The 20663-nt window shown below is 54.0% G+C and overlaps 3 protein-coding genes across 3 annotated transcripts; 2 read left to right on the top strand and 1 right to left on the bottom strand.

The window, feature by feature from the left end:
- Nucleotides 1-557: 557 nt before the first annotated feature.
- TSSK6 (testis specific serine kinase 6) lies at nt 558-1947 on the bottom strand. The gene has a single exon (XM_037506262.2). It carries the CDS (start codon nt 1793-1795, stop codon nt 974-976), a length of 822 nt encoding a protein of 273 aa, XP_037362159.1. The 5' UTR covers nt 1796-1947; the 3' UTR covers nt 558-973.
- NDUFA13 (NADH:ubiquinone oxidoreductase subunit A13) lies at nt 1880-11635 on the top strand. Its single transcript, XM_037506265.2, has 5 exons — nt 1880-2711; nt 9563-9641; nt 10845-10916; nt 11192-11261; nt 11425-11635. Exons 1-5 carry the CDS (start codon nt 2618-2620, stop codon nt 11542-11544), a joined length of 435 nt encoding a protein of 144 aa, XP_037362162.1. The 5' UTR covers nt 1880-2617; the 3' UTR covers nt 11545-11635.
- Nucleotides 11636-12116: 481 nt separating this feature from the next.
- Nucleotides 12117-20361, top strand: YJEFN3 (YjeF N-terminal domain containing 3). Its single transcript, XM_037506264.2, has 6 exons — nt 12117-12208; nt 15819-15927; nt 18076-18186; nt 18419-18532; nt 18611-18761; nt 20141-20361. Exons 1-6 carry the CDS (start codon nt 12159-12161, stop codon nt 20344-20346), a joined length of 741 nt encoding a protein of 246 aa, XP_037362161.2. The 5' UTR covers nt 12117-12158; the 3' UTR covers nt 20347-20361.
- Nucleotides 20362-20663: the final 302 nt, after the last annotated feature.

Consider the following 20663-nt stretch of genomic DNA (forward strand, 5'->3'; position numbering starts at 1 on the left):
TCCTTCCGGGCTTGTCTGGTTGTTTCTGGCCCTTTTCTGTGGGTCCCCACTGGAAGATGCTTTAGACTTGTGGCAGGCTTTGGGGCCTTGCTCTGGGCCAGTCCCATTTGGATGGACTTTTACCCACGAGGGGATGGGTAACTTTGGGTGCTTCATTTAGAAACTAGACTCTGCCTTACCTGTATTGTTTCCTAGTTTTATTAAAGTTCCTTCCCCTTAAAGTCTCCTATGTTTTCTGTTGATGCGGCGGATGGCAGAACCCATTTAGAATAGGCAGGTTTGCGGGGTTTGGGCTGCCCCTCTCCCTGTCCTATAACAGTACCTAGAGACAGAATCTCGCCGTTCTGCGCTTACACCCCCGAGAGAGCTTGGGGTCCAAGAGTCCAGCACCTCCACTCCGAAGACCGGGGTGTGCCACCTGGGGATGCCCCCAAGGGTGGCATTCTCCCAGCCAACTTTTGAGACTTCAATGCGGTACTCCGCAAACCTTTAAAACTTCCCCGGCAGCGCCCCCTCCCTCCCTGCTCTGTAAAAGGGGTTCATTGCTAGAGCCAGGTGCGAGGAAGAGCAAGTTTATTGCCAGTTCCACTGGGGGCAGCGCCCGGAGCAAGCCAAGCCCCAAGGAAAGCGCAACCAGCGGGGGACTGGAACCACATGGCCGCTCGTTCCGCGCAGGCGCAATGCTGCGTCTCCTCTCGTTCCGCCCCCTCCCGGGGCCTTCTCGCGGGGGAACCGAGGACGTCCACGCGCCCTCCTGCTCTCGGCGTCGTGGAGCAGGAGCTAGAATCCACGCTGGGGTAATAGTGACCCCCCGCGGGGATAGAGAAGTGGGGGAAGGGGAGAGGGAAGGGCGCATGCGCACTGGCGCCCGGCGGCTTAGGGAGACCCCCGCAGACACGCCTCCGGAGCGGGCGCCGCGCGTGCGCAGTGCTCCGAGCGTGGGACGTTGGGGAAATGGCGGGAGCCCCGGCAGCTAGCCGGAGTCCCCCGAGCGCAGCCAGCCGTTGCGCGCAACCTGGCCGGCAGAGGGCCTGGCTGACGGGCTGAACTGCAGCAGCTCAGCGATCAGGGCTTTGCAGCGCTCGGACAGCTCGAGGCCGTCGGGGTAGAGAACGCCGCGCTTCTGGCGGCGTGGCAGACCGGCGATGTCCGAGTCGTCGAAGGGCATGCACCCGGTGACCATGACGTAGAGCACTACACCCAGGCTCCATACGTCGTACTTCTTGGGGTCGTAGGGGATGCCCAGGAGGACCTCGGGCGACGCGTAGGCCGCTGAGCCACAGTAGGTGGTGCTCAGATCAGGGTAGCCGTGAGCCTGGCGGCCGAAGCCAAAGTCGGTGAGCTTGACGCGGCGCTCGTCGGGGCTCAGCAGCACGTTTTCGCACTTGAGGTCGCGGTGCACCAGGTGGTGGTCGTGCAGGTAGCGCACTGCGCCGGCGATCTGGGCGAAGAGGTCCCGCGCCTGCCCACCGGGAATACGTCCATTACGCTGCACCGCCTGTAGCAGGTCAGTGGCGGCTGCCTCCATCACGATGTACAGCTTCCCGTTGCACACCTCGATGAATTCGAAGACGTGCACAATGTGTGGGTGCCGCACGCCCCGCAGGATGGACAGCTCGCGTGGCAGGAACTTATTGACAAAGTCGGGTGGTGCACGCCGCCTGTCCACCACCTTGATCGCCACCGTGCCTTTGTACTTCTTGGACGTGGCCACCTTCACCTTGGAGTAACTGCCCTCGCCTATGGTGCGGCCCAGCTTATAGCCGAGTTCGCTTAGAAGTTTGTCGCCCGACATGGTGGCGCCTGGGGTGCGCGGGGAGTAGGAGGCGGCTGCTGTCGGGGGGCGGCCGGACTCCGATCTCGGGCCTAACCCATGGTGCTTGGCACCTGCACACCCGCACCCCCATGTGTCCACTCCCCAAGACCCCACTGCCGCGGTACCTTTTATTACCCAGGTAACAATTTCTGCCTTGTGAAGTGACTGCCGGCGTCACCCTGTCTCGGGGTGGGGCCCCCCCAGACCCCACCCTCGGGGCCCCCAAGGTCCTCGGGCTTTATGACTCATAGTCATTTTGAACGGTCAAGTTCCTGATGAGAGGCCACTTGCGAGGAGTCCCGACTACCATAGGGGAGCGGAATCCATGCCTAGGATTAGAATGGGGTGCCGCGTGAGTACGAAACTGAGCGGCAACTGCCCCCAACCTCGTGCACCCAGCCCTGATCTTGTGGACCCCAGAACTGTCCGCAGAGCCCCCTGAGGGGGAGAATACGGGAAAGGGACTCGACTCAGTGACCTGGCTCCCTCAAAGAGTTTGGGGTTTCTGTCCACCATGTGCATCGCTCCAGTTGTAAAGTAACCTGGAGATAGTTTAGGGTACCGGCCAGAGCACCCCAACGGGCTCCAGGTGTTACACCTGATGTGAACAGAAACAAGACCTCGGTAGCTGCCGGGCGGCACAGTCGCCCCACGTTCCGCGGCTTGCGGTCCCTGCATCAGCACGCAGGCGTTCCCTAGCCTCGTTCCGGACTTTCGCGACAGCTTCCGCCACATTCATCATGGCGGCGCCCTCCGTTACGTAACTTCCGCCCGCGAGCGGAACTGCAAGGTTCTGCGAACATGGCGGCGTCGAAGGTGAAGCAGGACATGCCCCCGCCGGGGGGTTACGGCCCCATCGACTACAAGCGGAACCTTCCGCGTCGGGGACTGTCGGGTCAGTGTCACCCTGTGCCTTGGGCTCAGGATCTGGGACTGCGGGACGCTGCGCCGCTTGTGGGGGTGGCTGGCGGGCCTGTTTCCCTTGCAGTGAGACGAGAGGCAGATCTAGGGGTCCCTGATGGCTTCCTTATGACAGCGACAACTTTGGTTTGTCTAGCGCTTCCTTAGCTCTTGGCCTCCTGGCAACTGCCCAGTAGGTCGACTCCGTTAATAATACCCATTTACAGCTGGTTAGGCAGATTTGTGCAGCCCGTGCCCCTAGCCCTAGGCCACACTCCCGCGTCACTGGCTTCACTCGTGGGAAAGCTGAGACTCGAGAGAAGCTGACCTCCTCCTGGGCGTCCCGGACCATAACTGGGGCGGAAGCCGGCGACACTGAAGGGATTTAAAAGGTATTCGGTTCTGTGGTTCCTCGCTGTTGCTCCATCCTCAACCCCAAAGGATGCCCCAGAAATATGTATCATTAAGTTGTTTGTATTACTGAGTTCAAAACATACAATTTTGAAAGAAAACAAAAAGTACTCATGTTTTGCATCCAAAATATACGAGTTCAGGTGAATATGTTTGTCATAACTCATCAAAGTTTACAGTAAAAACTTGTGCATGTTACATAAATTATGCTTCAAAAGACAACAACAAAAAAATCATGGGCATGGTAAAAATTGTAATAGTTCAAACAGTGGAAAAGTTAATGTCAGGTGAGAACTCAAGTCCTCCACTGCCCTTTTTTTTGTGTTTCAGAACAGAGATTGGCAAACTTCTTCTATAAAGGAGCAGATAAATATTTAGGACTTGTGGCACAGATGGTTTCTGTCCACTGCTACTGCTTCTTTTTACACTGTTTGCAAATATAAAAGTGTTTTCAGCTGGAGAGCCTTACAAAACCAAGGTACAGGCCAAATTTAGCACCATGTGGGCAACATGCTGTTCAAATTTTAGAACACCATGAAAGAATATAATGGGATCTGCCTCCATTTCTTTTCCAAGGTATTATTGTATCTCAGTATCCATATAGTGTATTTGCATATAGCTTATGCACATCCTTTATATACTTTAAGTCATCTCTAGATAATTTACAATACCTAATACAATGTAAATGTTCTATAAATAGTTGTTAGACTCTGTTGTTTAGGTATTAGTGACAAAGAAAAAGGCTTGCTTGTTCAGGACAGACATAGTCACCATAGAGTACATGTTCTTAAGTTGTGATTGCTTGAATCCACTGAGGCTATATAGCTTGCTGACAGGGAAGCCTGACTGTATCACTTAACACCCAGACCAGGGCACCCTTCACGTGTGCCACACATGGTCTATTTACAGGTGTGCATCCATGTGATCAGCACCCAGACCAGGCTGCAGAAGGATCCCACTCCTCAGGCCTCCCTGTGGGTCCCTCATTCAGCATCTCTTTTTCATTTGTACATTATAAACATGACCTTTATCCCAGTCTTCTTCCGGTTTATGACACAGCAGTGCTGCCATCTCCCCTGAATACCACTGCCTGGGATTGGGACTCTGAATCAAACCCTGTACTCTGGCCTTTGTTGAAGCATATACAAACCTGCCCCATCCCCCTCTTCTGGTGGTGTGGTCTTTGTCTCTGTACCTACATTCAGTAACTAGTTGTCAAGTGTGCTTATAGTACTCCACCCTGATGCATCCTGAGTTCACAACCTAGCTGAGGAAACAAACATACCATATCAGGATTTTTTTTTTTTTTTTTTTTTTTTAATAGAGGCATGCTTTTATTTATTTATTTGTTTGTTTGTTTTGTTTATACATGCACTGGGTACAGTCAGAAGCACGGGAGGGTGGGAGAATTCACCAGAGCCAGAGCGGGGAGCAGAGCAGGCAGAAGAACCGAAGTACACTGCTGAGGGGAGCAGCGGGCGGCAGGAGAGGTCTGCGCGCCATGTGGGACCCTCCTCTGGTGGCCGGGGAGCAGCCGGGGATCGAACCGGCGCTGCTGAGGCCGCGGGCAGCTTCGCAACCCAGCGCTCAACCGCTGCGCCACCGGGGAGGCCCCCCATATCAGGATTTTACACTGTGGTAAGAACCTGGAGAAACTTGGGCCTTCTTCAGACCAGGGTAGTCTGGAGAGAGATCTGAGGAGTCCCTAGGTGGTGGGAACAGCAAGGACAGAGGCCCCACTCAACTACCCTGCACCTGCCCTGCTCCTCTGGGCCTCCCTCCAGTTGCTTCTTTTGAGCCATGAGCCCCATGGCTCAGGTTGCCTTTAACCTACACTCACCAAAATTGACTACCTTTTCTGTCACCCAGCTTTGTCCACTCCCTTCTGCACCTACCAGGCAGGCTTTTTTTTGTAGGTCTTCAACATTTTTTTTTAAAAAGATTTATTTATGCATATATAAGAACTGGGGTACAGGCCAGAGGTGTGGAGGTGAGAGGATTCACCAGATACAGTGGGGAGCAGAGCAGGCAGATTGATTGAAATGCACTGCTGAGGGGAGCAGCCGGCGAGTCAGGAGAGGTCTGCTGTGCCATGTAGGTATCTCCTTGGCTGGGATGGAACTTGTGCTGCAGTGGCTGTGGATCTCTTCATAGGTTTGTGTCTTTACTCCTTGCGCCACCAGGGAGGCCCCGGTCTTCAACATTTTTATTGAGAGTCACATAACGTACTAAACAGCTCACACATTTAATGTGTACAAAACACTGATTATTTTTTTTTTTACTCTGTTCACAGTTGTGTGACCATCACTGTGATCTAAATTTAAAACATTTGGGCCTCCCTGGTTGCGCAGCAGTTGAGTGCTGGGCTGTGAGGCTGCCCGCAGCCTCTGCAGCGCTGGTTCGATTCCCGGGCAATGGCGAGAGACCTACATGGCGCGCAGGCCTCTCCTGCTGCGCCTGCTGCTACCCTTAGCAGTGTGCTTCATCAGTCTGCCTGCTCTGCTCCCCGCTCTGGCTCTGGTGATTTCTCTCACCCTCCCGTGCTTCTGACTGTACCCAGTGCTTGTATAAATAAATAAATAAATCTTTAAAAAAAGGGGGGGGGCGGAATGGAAAAAAAATAAAATAAATTTAAAACACTTTCATCATCTAAAAGGAGACCCCATTTCTATTAGCAGTACGCCCATTCCTTCCCCAGGACTCTGGGTGGAGGGGAGGGAGGAGGAGCCTCCCCCGCATTTGCTTTTTGTCTATGTTTTACCTGTGCTGGATATTTCACATAAATGGAATCACACATTAGGTGACCTTTTGTGTCTGGCTTCTCTCACTCAGGTTTTGTTTTGTTTTTTTAAGATTTATTTTTATTTATGCATACAAGAACTGGGGTATAGGCCAGAGGTGTGGGGCAGTGGGGGGGATTCACCAGAGAGAGTAGGGAGCAGAACAGGAGAATCTGCTGAAATACATTGCTGAAGGGAGCAGTAAGCAAGACAGGAGACGTCTGCTGTGCCATGTGGGTCAGCTCCCTGGCCGGGGATGGAACTCATGCCACAGTGGCTGATGATAGCTTGATAGTGCTGAAACTAACCCCTGCACCATCAAGGAGGTCCTTCTCTCACTCAGTTTTTGAGGTTCCAAGTTTTAGTATGTGTCAGGACTTCCTTTTTATGTCTAAGTAATATTCCAAAGTATGACTAGAACACATTTTATGCATTCATTTACCAGTTGATGGACAGTTGGGTTATTTCCACCTTTTGGCTGTTATTTAACAGTGGTTCTTTGAACATTCCTTTCCATGTTTCTGGTTGACATGGTTTCATTTCTCTTGGGTAAAATTTCACCTGGGAGTGGAATTTGCTGGTTTATATGGTAACTCCACATTTAACGTTTTGAGAAACTGCCAGACTTTTCCAAATTGACTGCACCAGTTTACACTCCTACCTGAAGGTATGGGAGTTCCAGTTTGTCTACATCTGAACACCACTGTTTTCCTTTTTTTTAAATTCTAACCATGCTAGTGGGTGTGAGGTGTATTTCATTATAGTTTTGATTTGCATGTCCTTGGTGACTAATGATGTTGAGTATCATTTCATGTGTCTCTTTGCCATTTGTGTAGCTTCCTTGGAGAAATGTCTGTTCACGTCCTTTATGCATTTTTTGATTGGGTTGGTCATCTTTTCTTTTCTTTATTTTTTTGTGGGACCCTCGCCAGCAGCCAGGGAATGAACCGACGCTGCAGAGGCTGCGGGCAGCCTCTCAGCCCAACGCTCAACCGCTGCGCCACCAGGGGAGGCCTGGTCATCTTTTCATTTTTGAGTTTTAAGAGGTCTTCATATATTTTGAATGCTGTTCCCTTACCAGAGAAATATGATTTATACTGTTATGTTATTTATAGAGACACATGATTTATATATTTAATGTACATATTAAACATATATCAGATACATGTTTGTACTGAGCTGAAATTTAGCTGATTGGTGGTGTCATTTGCACGGCAAAAGTTTTAAATTTAGTTCATCTTTTTTTTTTTTCTTTTGTCTTTCATGCTTCTGGTGTCGTATCTAAAAAACCGTTGCCTCATCCAAGGTCTCAGAAACTCACTCCTCTGTGTCCTAAGGATTTTATTGTTTTAGCTCTTACATTGAGGTCTTTTATCCATTTGAGTTAACTTTTGTGTTTGGGGGAAGGAGGGAGCACACTTTATTCTCTTGCATGTGGCTATCCAGTTGTCCGATTTGCTGAAAAGACTGTTCTTTCACCATTGAATTGTCTTGGCACCCTTGTCCAAAATCAATTGACCATAAATGTTAGGGTTTATTTCTGGAATCTCAGCTCTGTTCCATCAATGTAAGTATCTAGCCTTATGACAGTGCATCGCTATCTTGTACACACAGCTGTGGATGGTGAAGTTTAGTCCTCCAACTTTGTTCTGTTTCAGAATTGTTTTGGCTATTCTGGTCCCTTGCATTTCCTATGAATTTTACCATCTGCTTGTCAATTTCTGCAGGGCTGATGAGGGAAAGGTTGCGATTCTGGTGAGGGAGGGGGTAGGTTGGGATTCTAATGGGGGAGGTTGGGATTGATGGGAGGGGAAATCAGGACCTGATGAGGACTGTATTGATTCTGTACCTCAGTTTGGGAGTGCTGCTGTCTGAACAATGTTAAGTTTCAAGCCATGAACACAATATGTGTTTCCATTTATGTAGATCTCCTTATACATGATCAAATACCTTTCTGGCATTATCCCTGCTGGCTTCCACCACCTGACTGGCAGTTTCCAAGGCACACACACACCCCTGAGGGCCTTGACCTTCCCATCCTTAAAGGAAAAAAGAGTTAGAGCCTGTATCATTGTAAAGACTGTCTTGGAACTACAGTGGACCCACACATGGGTTCCTGTTGTGAGGGTGAGGGGTCCCCATGGGAAGGCTGGGGCAGTCCAGGTCTGTCCCTTAGGTCTGGGTGAGAAAGGAGGCCTCTGGGCCCCTTTGCTGCTGTTGAAAGCTTGAGGTGGCTCTACTGGAATGCGCTGTCTAGGGAGAAAACATTGGGAGAACAGGGAACTGGCACTCAAGCCTCTGAGCAGACATAAGAATCAGGGTACCTGGGTCTCCCTGGTGGTGCAAAGGGTTAAGACACAACCTGTGAAGCTAACCACAGCTTCTGCAGCACGAGTTCAATCCCTGGCCAGAGAGCTGCCCACATGGCGCAGCAGACCTCTCCTGTCTCGCCCACTGCTCCCCTCAGCAGTGTATTTCAGTCAGTCTGCCTGTTCTGTTCCCCACTCTGTCTCTGGTGAATCCTCTCACCCCCACACCACTGGCCTTTACCCCAGCTCTTGTACGCATAAATAAATAAATCTTAAAAAAAAAAAAAAAGAATCACGGTACCCTCACTTCCCTGCCCCGATACCATGGAAGTGCCTCAATGTAACCTCTCATTTTTAACAGGTTGAATGAACTAGGCAGTCAAAGACAGAGCCAGCTTTTCATTCCTCTCCAGGTCCAGCAGAGGTTCCTGTGCTGGGGCCAAACTGAAGAAGAAAGCTAAGGGCAGGGACCTGGGAAGCCCCTGCCAGTAACGTAGGACCCAGATTCTCAGAGCCCTGACACTGCCCTTCTGCCTACTCGGGATTACCTGGAAGTGGAACTGTCCCAGCAATCACAAGGCCTGTGCAGAGAAGAAATTGGAAAGATGAGGGCCTCCGGGCAAGCCAGCCCCAGTCAAGCCTCAGGAGATAGGGCATCCTTGAAGACCCCAGCAGGCCCCCAGCCTGTCAGTCAGGATTACAGTGGCAGAGCCTGCTGCTGCTCAGTAAATATTCATGGCAGCCTGTCCCCCTGGGTCTGGGTAAGAGGTTTCACCCCACTATGCTGAGAGGCAGCAACACCCTGGGTGCTCAGGGGTGACTGGGCATCTCTGCAGGGCACTGCCTGTCTCTGGCAGCCCTGTCCAGCTCCCTGTGGGTAGCACACAGAGAGAGCTAACCCAGGCATCCGGGAGCCTCTGGAGCGGGACACTGGCCTTCCCCATGGGGACCGGCCCGCTGACTCCAAACATAAACATAGAGACCCTTGGGCCCTCCCGCAGTCATTGCCTACCAGTACCTTCAGAAGCCCCAGCATGGGGGCAGAAGTGAGAGAAAAGCTGAGGCAGCCTGCTGTCTCTGCTTGCAGAGTGGGTGAACAGGACAGAGCGGTCAGCAACTGCTGAGGAGCAGGTCTGAGGGTGGGGGCCAGTGGGCATGCAGAGAGACAAAAAAGTATTCTGAAGAAACGGGTGTCCGTGATGGTACTGGCATCTGTGAGTAGGGTAGAGGAGGTATGAGGGGTTTCATTCATGCTGCTGGAGAATTTACAGTGATTGGCTCCTGCTTCACAAGAAGAAAGGGCTGCTTTTCCCCTGTGTGCTGAGCCTGTGGCCCTCTCCCCACAGGCTACAGCATGTTTGCTGTGGGCATCGGGACTTTGCTCTTCGGGTACTGGAGCATGGTGAAGTGGAACCGGGAACGCAGGTAGGACCCCAGCCTGAGGGGAAGGAGATACATAGGGCCCTGCCATCCCTTAGACCCTGAATATGTGGCACTGACCCAGTAGGTCCACACCTGGCCTTTACCCTCAAGAAATGAGCAGTAAACCTGGGGGCTAGTTCCCTGCATGTGGGGGTAGGGAGCGGGGAAGGCTGGAAGTGTTCTCTTAGTGTTGTCTTGTGGGTCATGAGCAGACAGCAAGTTAACAAGGTCTAGAGGCAGTCCATGTGAGACAGTGGCCTTTCTGTCCATCAAGGCTTGCAGTGGTTTTGGTGTTGACTTAGCTTCCTCAATACAGCCAGATACCCTACCAGGTGGTCCTCATTGCATTCCCCCTTGCCTCCCCCCAACACACACACAAACACACTTTGGGCCCCACCACCCTTGTTCTGCCTTTAGCACCCCTTTGAATTCTCTTACTTGTGCCTCCATCCCCCACACCACTACCACCATAAGGCAGGGAATTCTGGTGATTAGGACTGGAGCAGGCCCTGCAAGTGAAGGCTGCTGGACACAGATGATGAACTCAGGAGTGCCTGACTTGAGGCCTCCAGTTTCCCAGGATGCACCACCTTGGGGAGATGCACACAGCCACTACCCCAGTGTGTGACTATGGTGGGGAGTGGTTTGGAGGGATTGCTACCCTGGGCCTGAGGAGGGGGTAGGTGAGTAGGGAGGGCATGCGGATCTGGGGAGGGAACTGAATTTCAGACCCTTCCCTCGGATACTGTGAGATATTCCCGATGATACGAGAACAGGGCCAGAGGGCCACATCACTGGGTGTGCAGGCTCCGCCTGCCCATTCGATACCCCACAGTTATTTTGAGACAATTGGACATGGTTTTGTAAGGCCCAGAGTCCTGTGATGAACTTCCCCCACACCACAATTATCAGGCCTGGGCTATTTTGGGGATTTAAAAAAAAAATTTTATTGAAAAGAAAGTGTGAAGCCAGCAGTCTTGTGGACCAAAGCCTGCATCAGCTACCCTCCCTTCACCCTCATCTTGGGCCCCTGTGGGCAGATTCCACTGCCCAAGCCCTGTATCCAAAGGCTTGACTCTTTCCTCAACCCTTTCCACCTATTACCCTGGGTGTCTGGGCCCGTCCACCTTTCCTGTGCATCACCCTGGGTGTCCAGACCCCCTACTTCACCCTGGTCTGATCTGGGTATTGGTTTTGGATTTGCAGGCGCCTGCAGATTGAGGACTTTGAGGCCCGAATTGCGCTGATGCCACTGTTCCAGGCAGAGAAGGACCGGAGGTGGGACTGTCACAACAGTCATGGGGCAGGAGGGGCAGGCGGTCATGGACCTCAGTGCTTTGACCTGACAGCCAAAATGCACAGGACTGCCATCAGCCTTGGAGAGAGCCCCAGCAGAGACCCAAGTGGAAGGGCAGGAGGGGGCATTGGGCTGAGGCACAAGGGTCATTATGTGCAGGTTGGACAGGGGGAGGTAATGGGGGTGGAGCAGAAAGGGATTGGCACCCTTTGGGATGCTGGAGCTTGTTCCCCCACCTCTCCGATTGTCACTGTAGGGTCCTGCAGATGCTCCGGGAGAACCTGGAGGAGGAGGCCGTCATCATGAAGGATGTGCCTGACTGGAAGGTGGGTCCTGGAAGGGAGGGTAGGGGTAGAAAACCCAGAACCCACAGGGGTACTGGGTGTCCATTGTGAGGATGAGGAAGCAATAGCCTGTGATGTACCCACAGTGGCTACCAGACCTGGTGAGGTCCCCTACGCCCTTATAACCATACCGCTGTCCCTGCAGGTGGGCGAGTCCATGTTCCACACAACGCGGTGGGTCACTCCCATAATGGGTGAGCTATACAGCATGCGCCCCAACGATGAGATTGTCAACGCCACCTACGGCTTCATGTGGTACACGTAGCGCCTGCAACCATTGGACGACTGCACCCCCACCCCTCCCTACCAGGAGAGAATAAAGGCTCTAGAGACCACCCACCTGTGTCCCAGGGACTGAGTTACTGGTGTTGGGTGGGGTTGTCACAACCAGCTTGAATGCTCAGTAGAAGATTGAGGTGGGGGGAAGGGGGAAAGGCTCAAACCACCCAGAAGCTGTGGCTGGATTCACCACCTTGGGCCCCCAAACACGCTTGGACCTGCTTGTTGGCAGCCCACCCTTCCCCACTAGGGTCTCCACCAGGGTGTGGAGGTGGGTTGGGAGCCCAGAGAGCTCTGAGGCATAGGGGAGTTGGAGAGGTGGTCCTTGCCCCAAGCTCAGGACCCCGTGGCCCTGTGACCTGCCTTTCACTGTCCCTTCAGCTTTGGTTTCCCTGCCAGCACCTCCCTCGACAGTCAGGTCCCCTCAGCACCAAAGGGTTAAGTCAGCCGCGCCCTCTGACCAATGGATTCGTGCGGCGCCCTCTCAGCGTATTCTGATTGGCTGATACGAGGTGGGCGGAGGGAGGAGTGGGCGCTCCCTGCCCAGGGATGCGCTTAAAAGGCAGCGCGGCTGCCTGCGCACACCCGCTCACCTTGGCCATGAGCGGCTCAGACACCGTGGAGGCGCCGGAGGAGCGGCTCTTCCTCAGGTCAGTTGGGGCCTTTGCTCTTCCTCAGGTCAGTTGGGGCCTCCACAGCAGTTGAAGACGTGGGTGAGAGGGAGCTTGGGGTAATGGGTAGGATGCAGACTTTAGACGGGGAGCAGGGCTTTGGCGGGCATAGATTGGAGGCTGAGACATGGGTGGGGTGGGACCCTTGGGCATGGGCAGGACTCAGTAGAACAGATAGAGGCGTGACTTGGAGAGGAGCCGGGGGAATGGGTTGGGTGGGGGTCCGGCCATCCCAGTCCCACCCCAGATTTCACTGGAGAGACTAAGCCAGTCGGCAAGGCCTGCAAAGCTGCGTTGCTGGGGAAACAGCCTTCATGGCAGGCCCGCCCCTCATGAATTATTCATTAAGCTGTGACTTCACCTACCTTGCCAATCACCCCCAGCCAGGACCCATCTTCTCTATCTGTCCTAGGCATTCCAGAACCCTTGTCCCTAGTTCCCCACCCACCTGGGAAGAACAACTCTTTTTAGCTTAGGTGATCACACCTTCCTGGTGGTCCACCCCTTTTCCGTAGGATACTGAGACCTAGAGAGGGAAGTCAAGCTGGAGCCAGACTTGGACGGATTTTGAACACGCAGCCAGTTGCCAGTGGGTTGATGAATTCTGGGTCTGGATCTGGCAGCTATGGCCTTGTTTTCCACCATGTCCCAAGTGGTCATCCCGTGTCCTCTAACCTCTGACATATAACCCCAAGCAGGACTGTGGACCTCACCACAAACCAGATTCACCCAATAGCCTCTTGTCTGACCAATGTTACCCCCTGTCCACTCAGCTTTTCTCAGGCCAATTACCAACAGTGACTCAGTCTAGAGACCAGGCACACCTAGGCAGGAGGAGGAGAGTGTCCTGGAAGCTGGAGCTGTGACTTCAACTGGTGTGGGGGCTGGTGGGATGCTTTGGAGTGGGTAGGGGAGGAACTAGCAAGCAGAGAGAAGGCAGGGAGATTGCAGACATAATGGGATATGTGTGGGCTTGGTGAGGAATTTGAATATTCTCTTAGTACTGAGGAGCCATGCGAAGGTTGGGAATGGGGTGATATGATCTGCCGTTCAAATTTCAAACCCCCACAGCTTATATTGAGGAATTTGGGGGGCATGAGATTGCTGTAGGCATCATGTGAGCATGATGGGGGACTGGTGGGTAGAGGCATGAAGGTGGAGAGGAGCAGATGGAGCTGAAAGCAGGGAAGATCTGGCATGGGCACTCTGACTGGCCTCAGGGCCTTCCTCAGCCCTCCCATCGTGGAAGGGCCAGGCCCAGGTCCCTTGGAAACTAAGGCATCTCAGCCCTTCTGGGGTCGGCAGACTAATCCTGGTGCCTCACATCTATACTCTATAGGCTGAATTGGGGAGAAGCAAGAGGCACCCTCTCGGTGACCTCCCTCCTCCCAACACCTACCCATGACAGCTCTGCCTGTATCCCTCCCACACAGCTCCCCAGCCAGAGCCACTGCTGCCCTACCTCCTCCCCCTCCTGGGCTCCCAGCCTAGACTACTCTCTGCCAAGGAGTCCCCATTATCACTCTAATCAGTTAGACAGGAAAATAATGTTTCAAGTGGTGGCCAGAGGCCAAAGCTTTGGGGCACAGGAAGAAGAGGAATGGATAGTTTTCCCACTCTACTCCTCCCCCACCCTTCCATGAGGTCAGCAGCTAGAGCTATCACAAGATGGAGGAGGTATGAGCCATACTCCTAAGCTCTCTGATGTTCTTCCCTGGGAGCCGGCCCTGCCTGGGGGCACTCTTCATCTGGCCCCACCATGAGCTTTTCCCCACTTTATCCTTCAACCTCATCCCACATGGACTGCCGACAAAGCCAGGATTGATTCTGGGAGTGATGTCACCTCCCTTCCCTAAGCCTCCATCTCCTCCATCTGTGTATGTCCCCCAGAACTGCCTTCCTGACCCAATTTCTTAGTCTTGTTCACTCTGTTGCAGGCACATGGGTCTCTCATCTATTTCTTGAACACATCAAGCTCATCCCACCACAGGGCCATGGCCCTCGATGTTTTTGCCACCTGGATTACCTCCCATAGTTCTCCAGGCCCCCAGGAAACCTCTTGAATTCCCATCCCTTGGCACTCCTTGTTCCCCACCTACGCCCCTCCTGCTGCCCTGGAAGCAGGAGCTGCAAAATTGGCTGGGAGATTGTGGTTTCCTGCTCAAAGAGGAATCTCAGGATTCACTCCACCAAACCTCTGCCCTCTGTAGGTCTGCCTCTGCCTTGCTTACACCTTGTGTGTGGCCTTATAGACGGACAGTAAAGGTGAGACCTCTGTCCCCACTTCCTGAATGAACCTAGGCAAATCATTTAGCTTGTCCAAATTCTTTCAACTTTCCCGGGCCGGGCCTGGTTCTTTCGTTAGCATTATTGTTATACACACTGTGGGGTCGCTGAGTTGGGGGTAGAGTTCCTGTCTAGGGAAAGCTGGCATCAGCATTAGTCCTGCCCAGCCTCCCCAATCTGAGTTTGGAGCGAGAAACATCTTCAGATGAGCAATGCCTGCTGTCCTGCCATCCCTCGCTGCAGACACAAAATACCTGCCCCTTGGAAGCCCTCAAAACCAAGACCAGCTTGGTCCTGGCACCTGTAAGGGCTCAACACTTGGTTTAGTGCTCTGCAGTCACCACCTTAAAATTCTTAAATATTTTTATTTATGCATACAAGAACTGGGGTGTAAGCCAGAGATGCAGGTATTGTGAGGATTCACCAGAGACAAAAGTAGGGAGCAGAACAAGCAGATCTACTGAAATACACCGCTGAGGGGAGCGGCAGGTGAGACCGGAGAGGTCTGCTGCGCCATGTGGGTCACCTCCCTGGCCAGGGATCAAACTCAGGCCATTGCAGTGATAGCTCTGAGACTTAACCCCTAGGCCACCAGGGAGGCCTAAATTCTTAAAATTTTTTAAACAAGAGACCAAACATTTGCATTTTGCACTGGGCTTCAAAAGATACCCAGCTCGTGGTTCCTTCACATTCATAAAGGAAATGAGGCTCAGAGAGATGAAACAGAAAGTCAGTGCCCAAACCTTACGAGTTGATCCTATCTGGCCATAATTATTTTATCACCTCCCGTGGATAGGTTATCACTGAGGCTCATAGCCGCCTGGATTGAGCCATTAAACTCCTCGGCAGCCTTTCAAACCCAACTGCTTAGGCACCCCCAATCCAGTCTACCCCTCCAGTGACCTGGAGATCGTTCAGTAGTTTGCACTGCCTGAAATACATCTATGACCCCCCATCAAAGTCCTTCATGCCTCATTTCCCTTTGTAGGTTCCACCCCCACCCCTCCTGTACCTAAGTGGGGCCTGGTCTTCCAGAGCCTTGGGGCATTAGAACCAACAAGTGCCACCATGGTCACCAGAGGGCGCCCGCACCTCAGCCTTCTACTCAGACCTCCTGCGACCAGACAGGCTTCTATTCAATGATGTGTGTCACCTGGGGAAACTGAGGGAGGATGCTGGACTTTGGGCTACAACAGCTGCTTAAGGATGGGCTAGGAACGTTGGTAGAACATTTCTGGTTCTGTCTCTAAGCCTTTCGCTGTCTCTGTATTTCTGAGTTATCACTGCCCACTCTATCGCTCAGCACAGCGGAGGCGGCTGCTCTGGAGCGTGAGCTGCTGGAGGACTATCGTTTTGGGCGTCAACAGCTGGTGGAATTGTGTGGTCATGCTAGTGCTGTGGCTGTAACCAAGGTACTTGAATCCTAATCCCTGACCTTGACCCCATCCCATCAGGCAATCCCCTAGCACCAAAGCCTAGTACCTCTGAGTCTAGGCTGGTCCAGTTTGTCTCGCAGATGGAGAAATTGAGACACAGAGAGAATCATCACTTCCAGACCAGGCAGGACCCAAGATCCATAATATCAGAGAGGGTGAGGGCAGAGACAGGGGTCCTCAGAGAAGAGGACATTGACAGGGGATCAGAGACCAAGACCACCACAGACATGCAGACACAGGTCTGAGTTCCTTTTTTTTTTTTTCATTAAGATTTTATTTATTTATTTTTGCATAGAACTGGAGTGTAGGCCAGAGGTATGGAGGCTGAGAGGATTCACCAGAGACAGAGTGGGGAGCAGAGCAGGCAGATCTACTGAAACATAGTGCTGAGGGGAACAGCGGGCAAGAGAGGAGAGGTCTGCTGTGCCATGTGTGGGTTAGCTTCCTGGCTGGGGATCAAACTCAGATGGTTGCAGTGACAGTGCTGCTACTTAACCCCTAGGCCACCAGGGAGGCCCAGGTCTGGGTTCCTTAAGGGACAGAGGATGTGTTCTCCTGCTATGTGACTGCCTGCTTCTGCCACCTCCTGGGTCTTGGGTATGGGGGATAGCAGTTCCCAAAGTCTCAATTACCCCAAGCCATGGGTGGGGAAAATGAGGCCCAATGTTGAGAGGTGGAGAGGAGGAACCTGCACAGGGTCCAGGGTTGGAAACAGAGCTGTGTCTGGCTCCTGGGCAAACCCCCAGCCCTTGAAGTGCCTATAAGAGATGTGTCAGAGAAGCCATGTAGTGCTGGTGCCCTGTTGCCAAACCATGCCATGCCTCAGTTTCCTCCCCTGAAGAAAGATCAATAAACTGACTCCAATTAATAAACACAAACACCTTAGAAAATGCTTGAGAGAGCCAGGGCTCCATCATACAATCCTTTCCCTTTTCCTACATTTTTATTATTACCATTATATACTTTGAAAAATTCATGATCTTTCTTTATGTGGACTCATTTTTCAAACTTAAATTTCCCATTTCCAAATGAAACATATCCTGAGTCAGGTGCCCACAAAAGAAACTGGTGAAAATCAGAGCCTCAAAAGCAAACCCAGTGCAATGTAGTTTTGCCTGGCCATTTGTGACCAACTGTCCAGTTTTGCTCTGAAAGCCCTAGAATCCCCTTGGTCTCAGATAGCTGAACCTTCTCACCCTCCCTGACTTGGTCTTGGTCTTGGGTCTTGGGCTCCAGATGTGACATGGCTGGAGGCGGGGTGGGGGGGGCAGTTGAAAGTGAGTCAGGGTGGGCCTCCTTAGGACCATGCTGAACTTGGAGAGATTTGGAAAGGGAATGAATTTCTCTCTGTGTGGTTAGAGGTGAGTATGGCTGGGTTCTGTGGGCCCTGGAGCCACCCGAGGCTGGGAGAGGCCCCAGGTGTCTGTTCGCTATTAACTTCCCTCTGATGGAGCCAAACAGGCTGGGAGGGGAGAGAGGAGTCACTAGAGAGTCGGGGCAGGCCTGGAACAGAAATCCAGTGCTCATAACTACTGAATTAAAGAGGAGGACACGTACAGGTCCCCAAAGGCAGAGAGTCTGAGAGATAGACTGAGAGGATGAGATGCAGAGAACAAGACAGAGACTGGAGAGATGAAGGGGAGAGACACAGAGTCTGAGATAGAAAGAGGTGAAACAGGCAAATGGAGGGAGAAAGCAGGAGGGCATGGCATGGCAGGTTGGAAAAGTACTCCCACCCTCTGCCCTCCCCAACTTTGGGGCCTCTGGGAGGGGCCAAGGCCTGGAGACATGGGCGGGGAAGGGGCAGCCACTATGGTGGAAAAAAGTGGAAGAATGTCTGCAGCTCAGGCTGAGAATAAACAAACCACTCTCAGAGCGGCAGTAGGAAGCACGTTTTCCTGCTTGGACTTGGCAGAGCCTGAGCCAAGGACTCTGTGTGTCTCCAATGAGGAAAGTGAAGCCCTCAGATGCCCTGCCTCTCCCCCAGAATGCCTCTCCTTCCATCTAATACCTTTGCCTCTTGCCCCAAGCCCTGTTCCTATTGCTACTCTGGGCCTCAGTTTCCTCACCTGGATGAAGAGGAATTCCAGTGCCATGCTTTGCCTTTGCTGTGCCCCTTGCCAGGTGTTCCCCTTGCCTGCTCTCTCCCGGAAGCAGAGGACAGTACTGGTGGTGTGCGGCCCGGAGCAGAATGGGGCTGTGGGACTGGTCTGTGCCCGGCACCTGCGGGTGTTTGTGAGTAGCAAGTACCCCTTCAGCCTCCCAGGGTCACATCCACCCTGTCCCTGCAGAAATTACTTCTTCCTCTTGATACTGTCCTGGGGGACACTGAGGCTGGACAGATCACAGAATATGCCCAGTGCTTGCCAATGGCAGGGTCTGCTGCCTGGTGCTCAGATCTGGGGGCTAAGGGTCAATGGGGAGGATGAAAGGACCTCCAGGTCTGACCCCTTCCTGCCCCCTGCAGGAATACGAACCAACCATCTTCTATCCCACACGCTCACTGGACCCTCTGCACCAGGACCTGACCACCCAGTGTGAGAAGATGGACATCCCCTTCCTTTCCTATCTGCCCACAGAGGTCTGCACTCTTGGCCGCTGGGGAGGGGAGGTGGGGGGCAATGCCCCAAGGCAACTCCTGACCCTGCCTGCCCCCCAGGTCCAGCTCATCAATGATGCCTATGGGCTGGTAGTGGATGCTGTGCTGGGCCCCGGCGTGGAGCTGGGTGAGGTTGGGGGCCCCTGCACACGTGCGCTGGCCACACTCAAGCTGCTGTCCATCCCCCTTGTGAGCCTGGACATTCCCTCAGGCATGCCAGGTGGAGGGGGGCATGTTTGGTCCTGGGGGCTAGGGCGGAGGCTCCCTGTATCCCAGCTTTTGGTGGCCCTATCTGTCTGTCAGCCCTGAACCTTAATGTCCCCAGCATGGATAGATGGTGTATCCTGGGTGAGACTGAGGGACAGGCCCATGCTTGGATAGGAAAAAGGTTGGTGCCCAGGTGACCCCAGGTTCCCTCCCTCCCATGTCCAGTCCTGTGTGCCTGCTGCCCACCCTGGCCCAGTCTCCCGGGCAGACGTGAGCTCACTCAGCAAAGGCCTCGCCCATCCTGGCCGCCGCCCCATGCCTGTTGGAGCCATTAGGCAATGGGCAGATGGAACAAACAGCCGCTGGCCAGCCGGACCCTTCATAGCAGTGGCAAGACTCAGGGATGCCCCTGGGCTTGCAAGACCCCAGGGCCATCCCAGCAGGGTGCCATGGAACTGGGTGGGAGGGCTGATGGACAAGGTGGACTCTCAGGTCCGAGGCTTCTGGCGCACATCCGAATGGATAGCCGAAGACAGAGGGTGGCCCTGTTAGGTCAAAGAGGGCTATTAAGGGTCTCTAGTCTGAGGGTGGAGGCTAGGGTCAGAGAAGGAAGGACTAAAATCAGAGGGAGGAGGCTCAGCTCAGGTCAGAGGCAGGGAAGTAGTCAGGACCCCTAACCTGTGAGTGGAGGCTCATTTGAGAAGAGACTTCAGTCCAGTGAGGGGGTGGGAGGAGGCGGGTCAAGGCAGAACCTAGTCTGACATGAAGGCAAGGGTATCAGTTCAGAGGAAAATCTCTAGCCAGAGGGCGGACAATGGACACTCCAGGTGGGTGGGCAGGGGGGCATATCCTTTCAGAGGCAAGAACCTGGGGCAAGGAGACAGGTCTGACGAGGGAGGCCTGCTTTGGGATGGACGCAGGTCTGTCCTGGTGGAGAGGGGGGTCTAGTCAGAGGGGAGGCAGGTCGGGAGGTTTGGGCGGGGAGTCGCCTTGTTCCAAGCACCGGACTGATGGAAGGGCGCTGTGGGGCAGACCCCGGATCAGAAAGGAGAGTCGTCTGCGTGGGAAAGCGCAGCAGGTGGAATTGAAGTAGTCAGAAGGCAGAGGCCGAGTCAGGTGAAGGAGGACGATCAGCAGGGTGGGAGCAGGGCCAGGAAAATGTGAGGGCAGAGGGGAAGGGAATCACCTCCAAGGAGGGGAAGACACCGGTGGAGGGTGGAGGCGCAGTTCCTGGGGGCGGGGGGGGGGGGGGGGGGAGGAAGGCAGGTGTGACCGAGACTCACGTATCAGAGCCGAAGCCGGGTCTGACCCGGAAGAGGAAGTGCGCGTCGGGGCGCCAGGCCTCCAGTCCGACGGTGACCCCCTCCCGCCCTCCTCCCTCAGGCTGGGACGCGGAGACGGGCAGCGACGCCGAGGACGGGCTCCGGCCCGACGTGCTGGTCTCGCTGGCGGCGCCCAAGCGCTGCGCAGGCCGCTTCTCCGGGCGCCACCACTTCGTGGCGGGTAGGTTCGTGCCCGACGACGTGCGCCGAAAGTTCGCCCTGCGCCTGCCGGGCTACTCGGGCACCGACTGCGTCGCGGCGCTCTGACCGCGCCCGCGCCAATAAACGCCTTCCTCCGCGGCGCCTCCGTGTCCTCTGTCCGCGGGGTGGGCGCCGCGCGCGTGGGCAGCTCTGGAGGGACTTCCCGCCGTCTGGAGGGCGGAGGACGGAGGAGAGACGGAGCGGGAGACGCAGCCCGCTCGGTGGCCGGAAGCCGGTCGTCGGAAGAGAGACTGGAGAGAGGATTTCCAGCCTTCGGGCAGCTTCGGGCTCGACTCCAAGAGGCTCTCCCTGCAGGCAGCCGGAGGAGGACGGAGGGTGGGCGGCGAGAGGGACTCGCGGCCGGCCGCGGGGACGCGGGGCAG

This window comes from Talpa occidentalis, unplaced genomic scaffold, assembly GCF_014898055.3.
Source record: "Talpa occidentalis isolate TD23 unplaced genomic scaffold, MPIMG_talOcc4v2.1 talOcc4.12, whole genome shotgun sequence".
Lineage (NCBI taxonomy): Eukaryota > Metazoa > Chordata > Mammalia > Eulipotyphla > Talpidae > Talpa > Talpa occidentalis.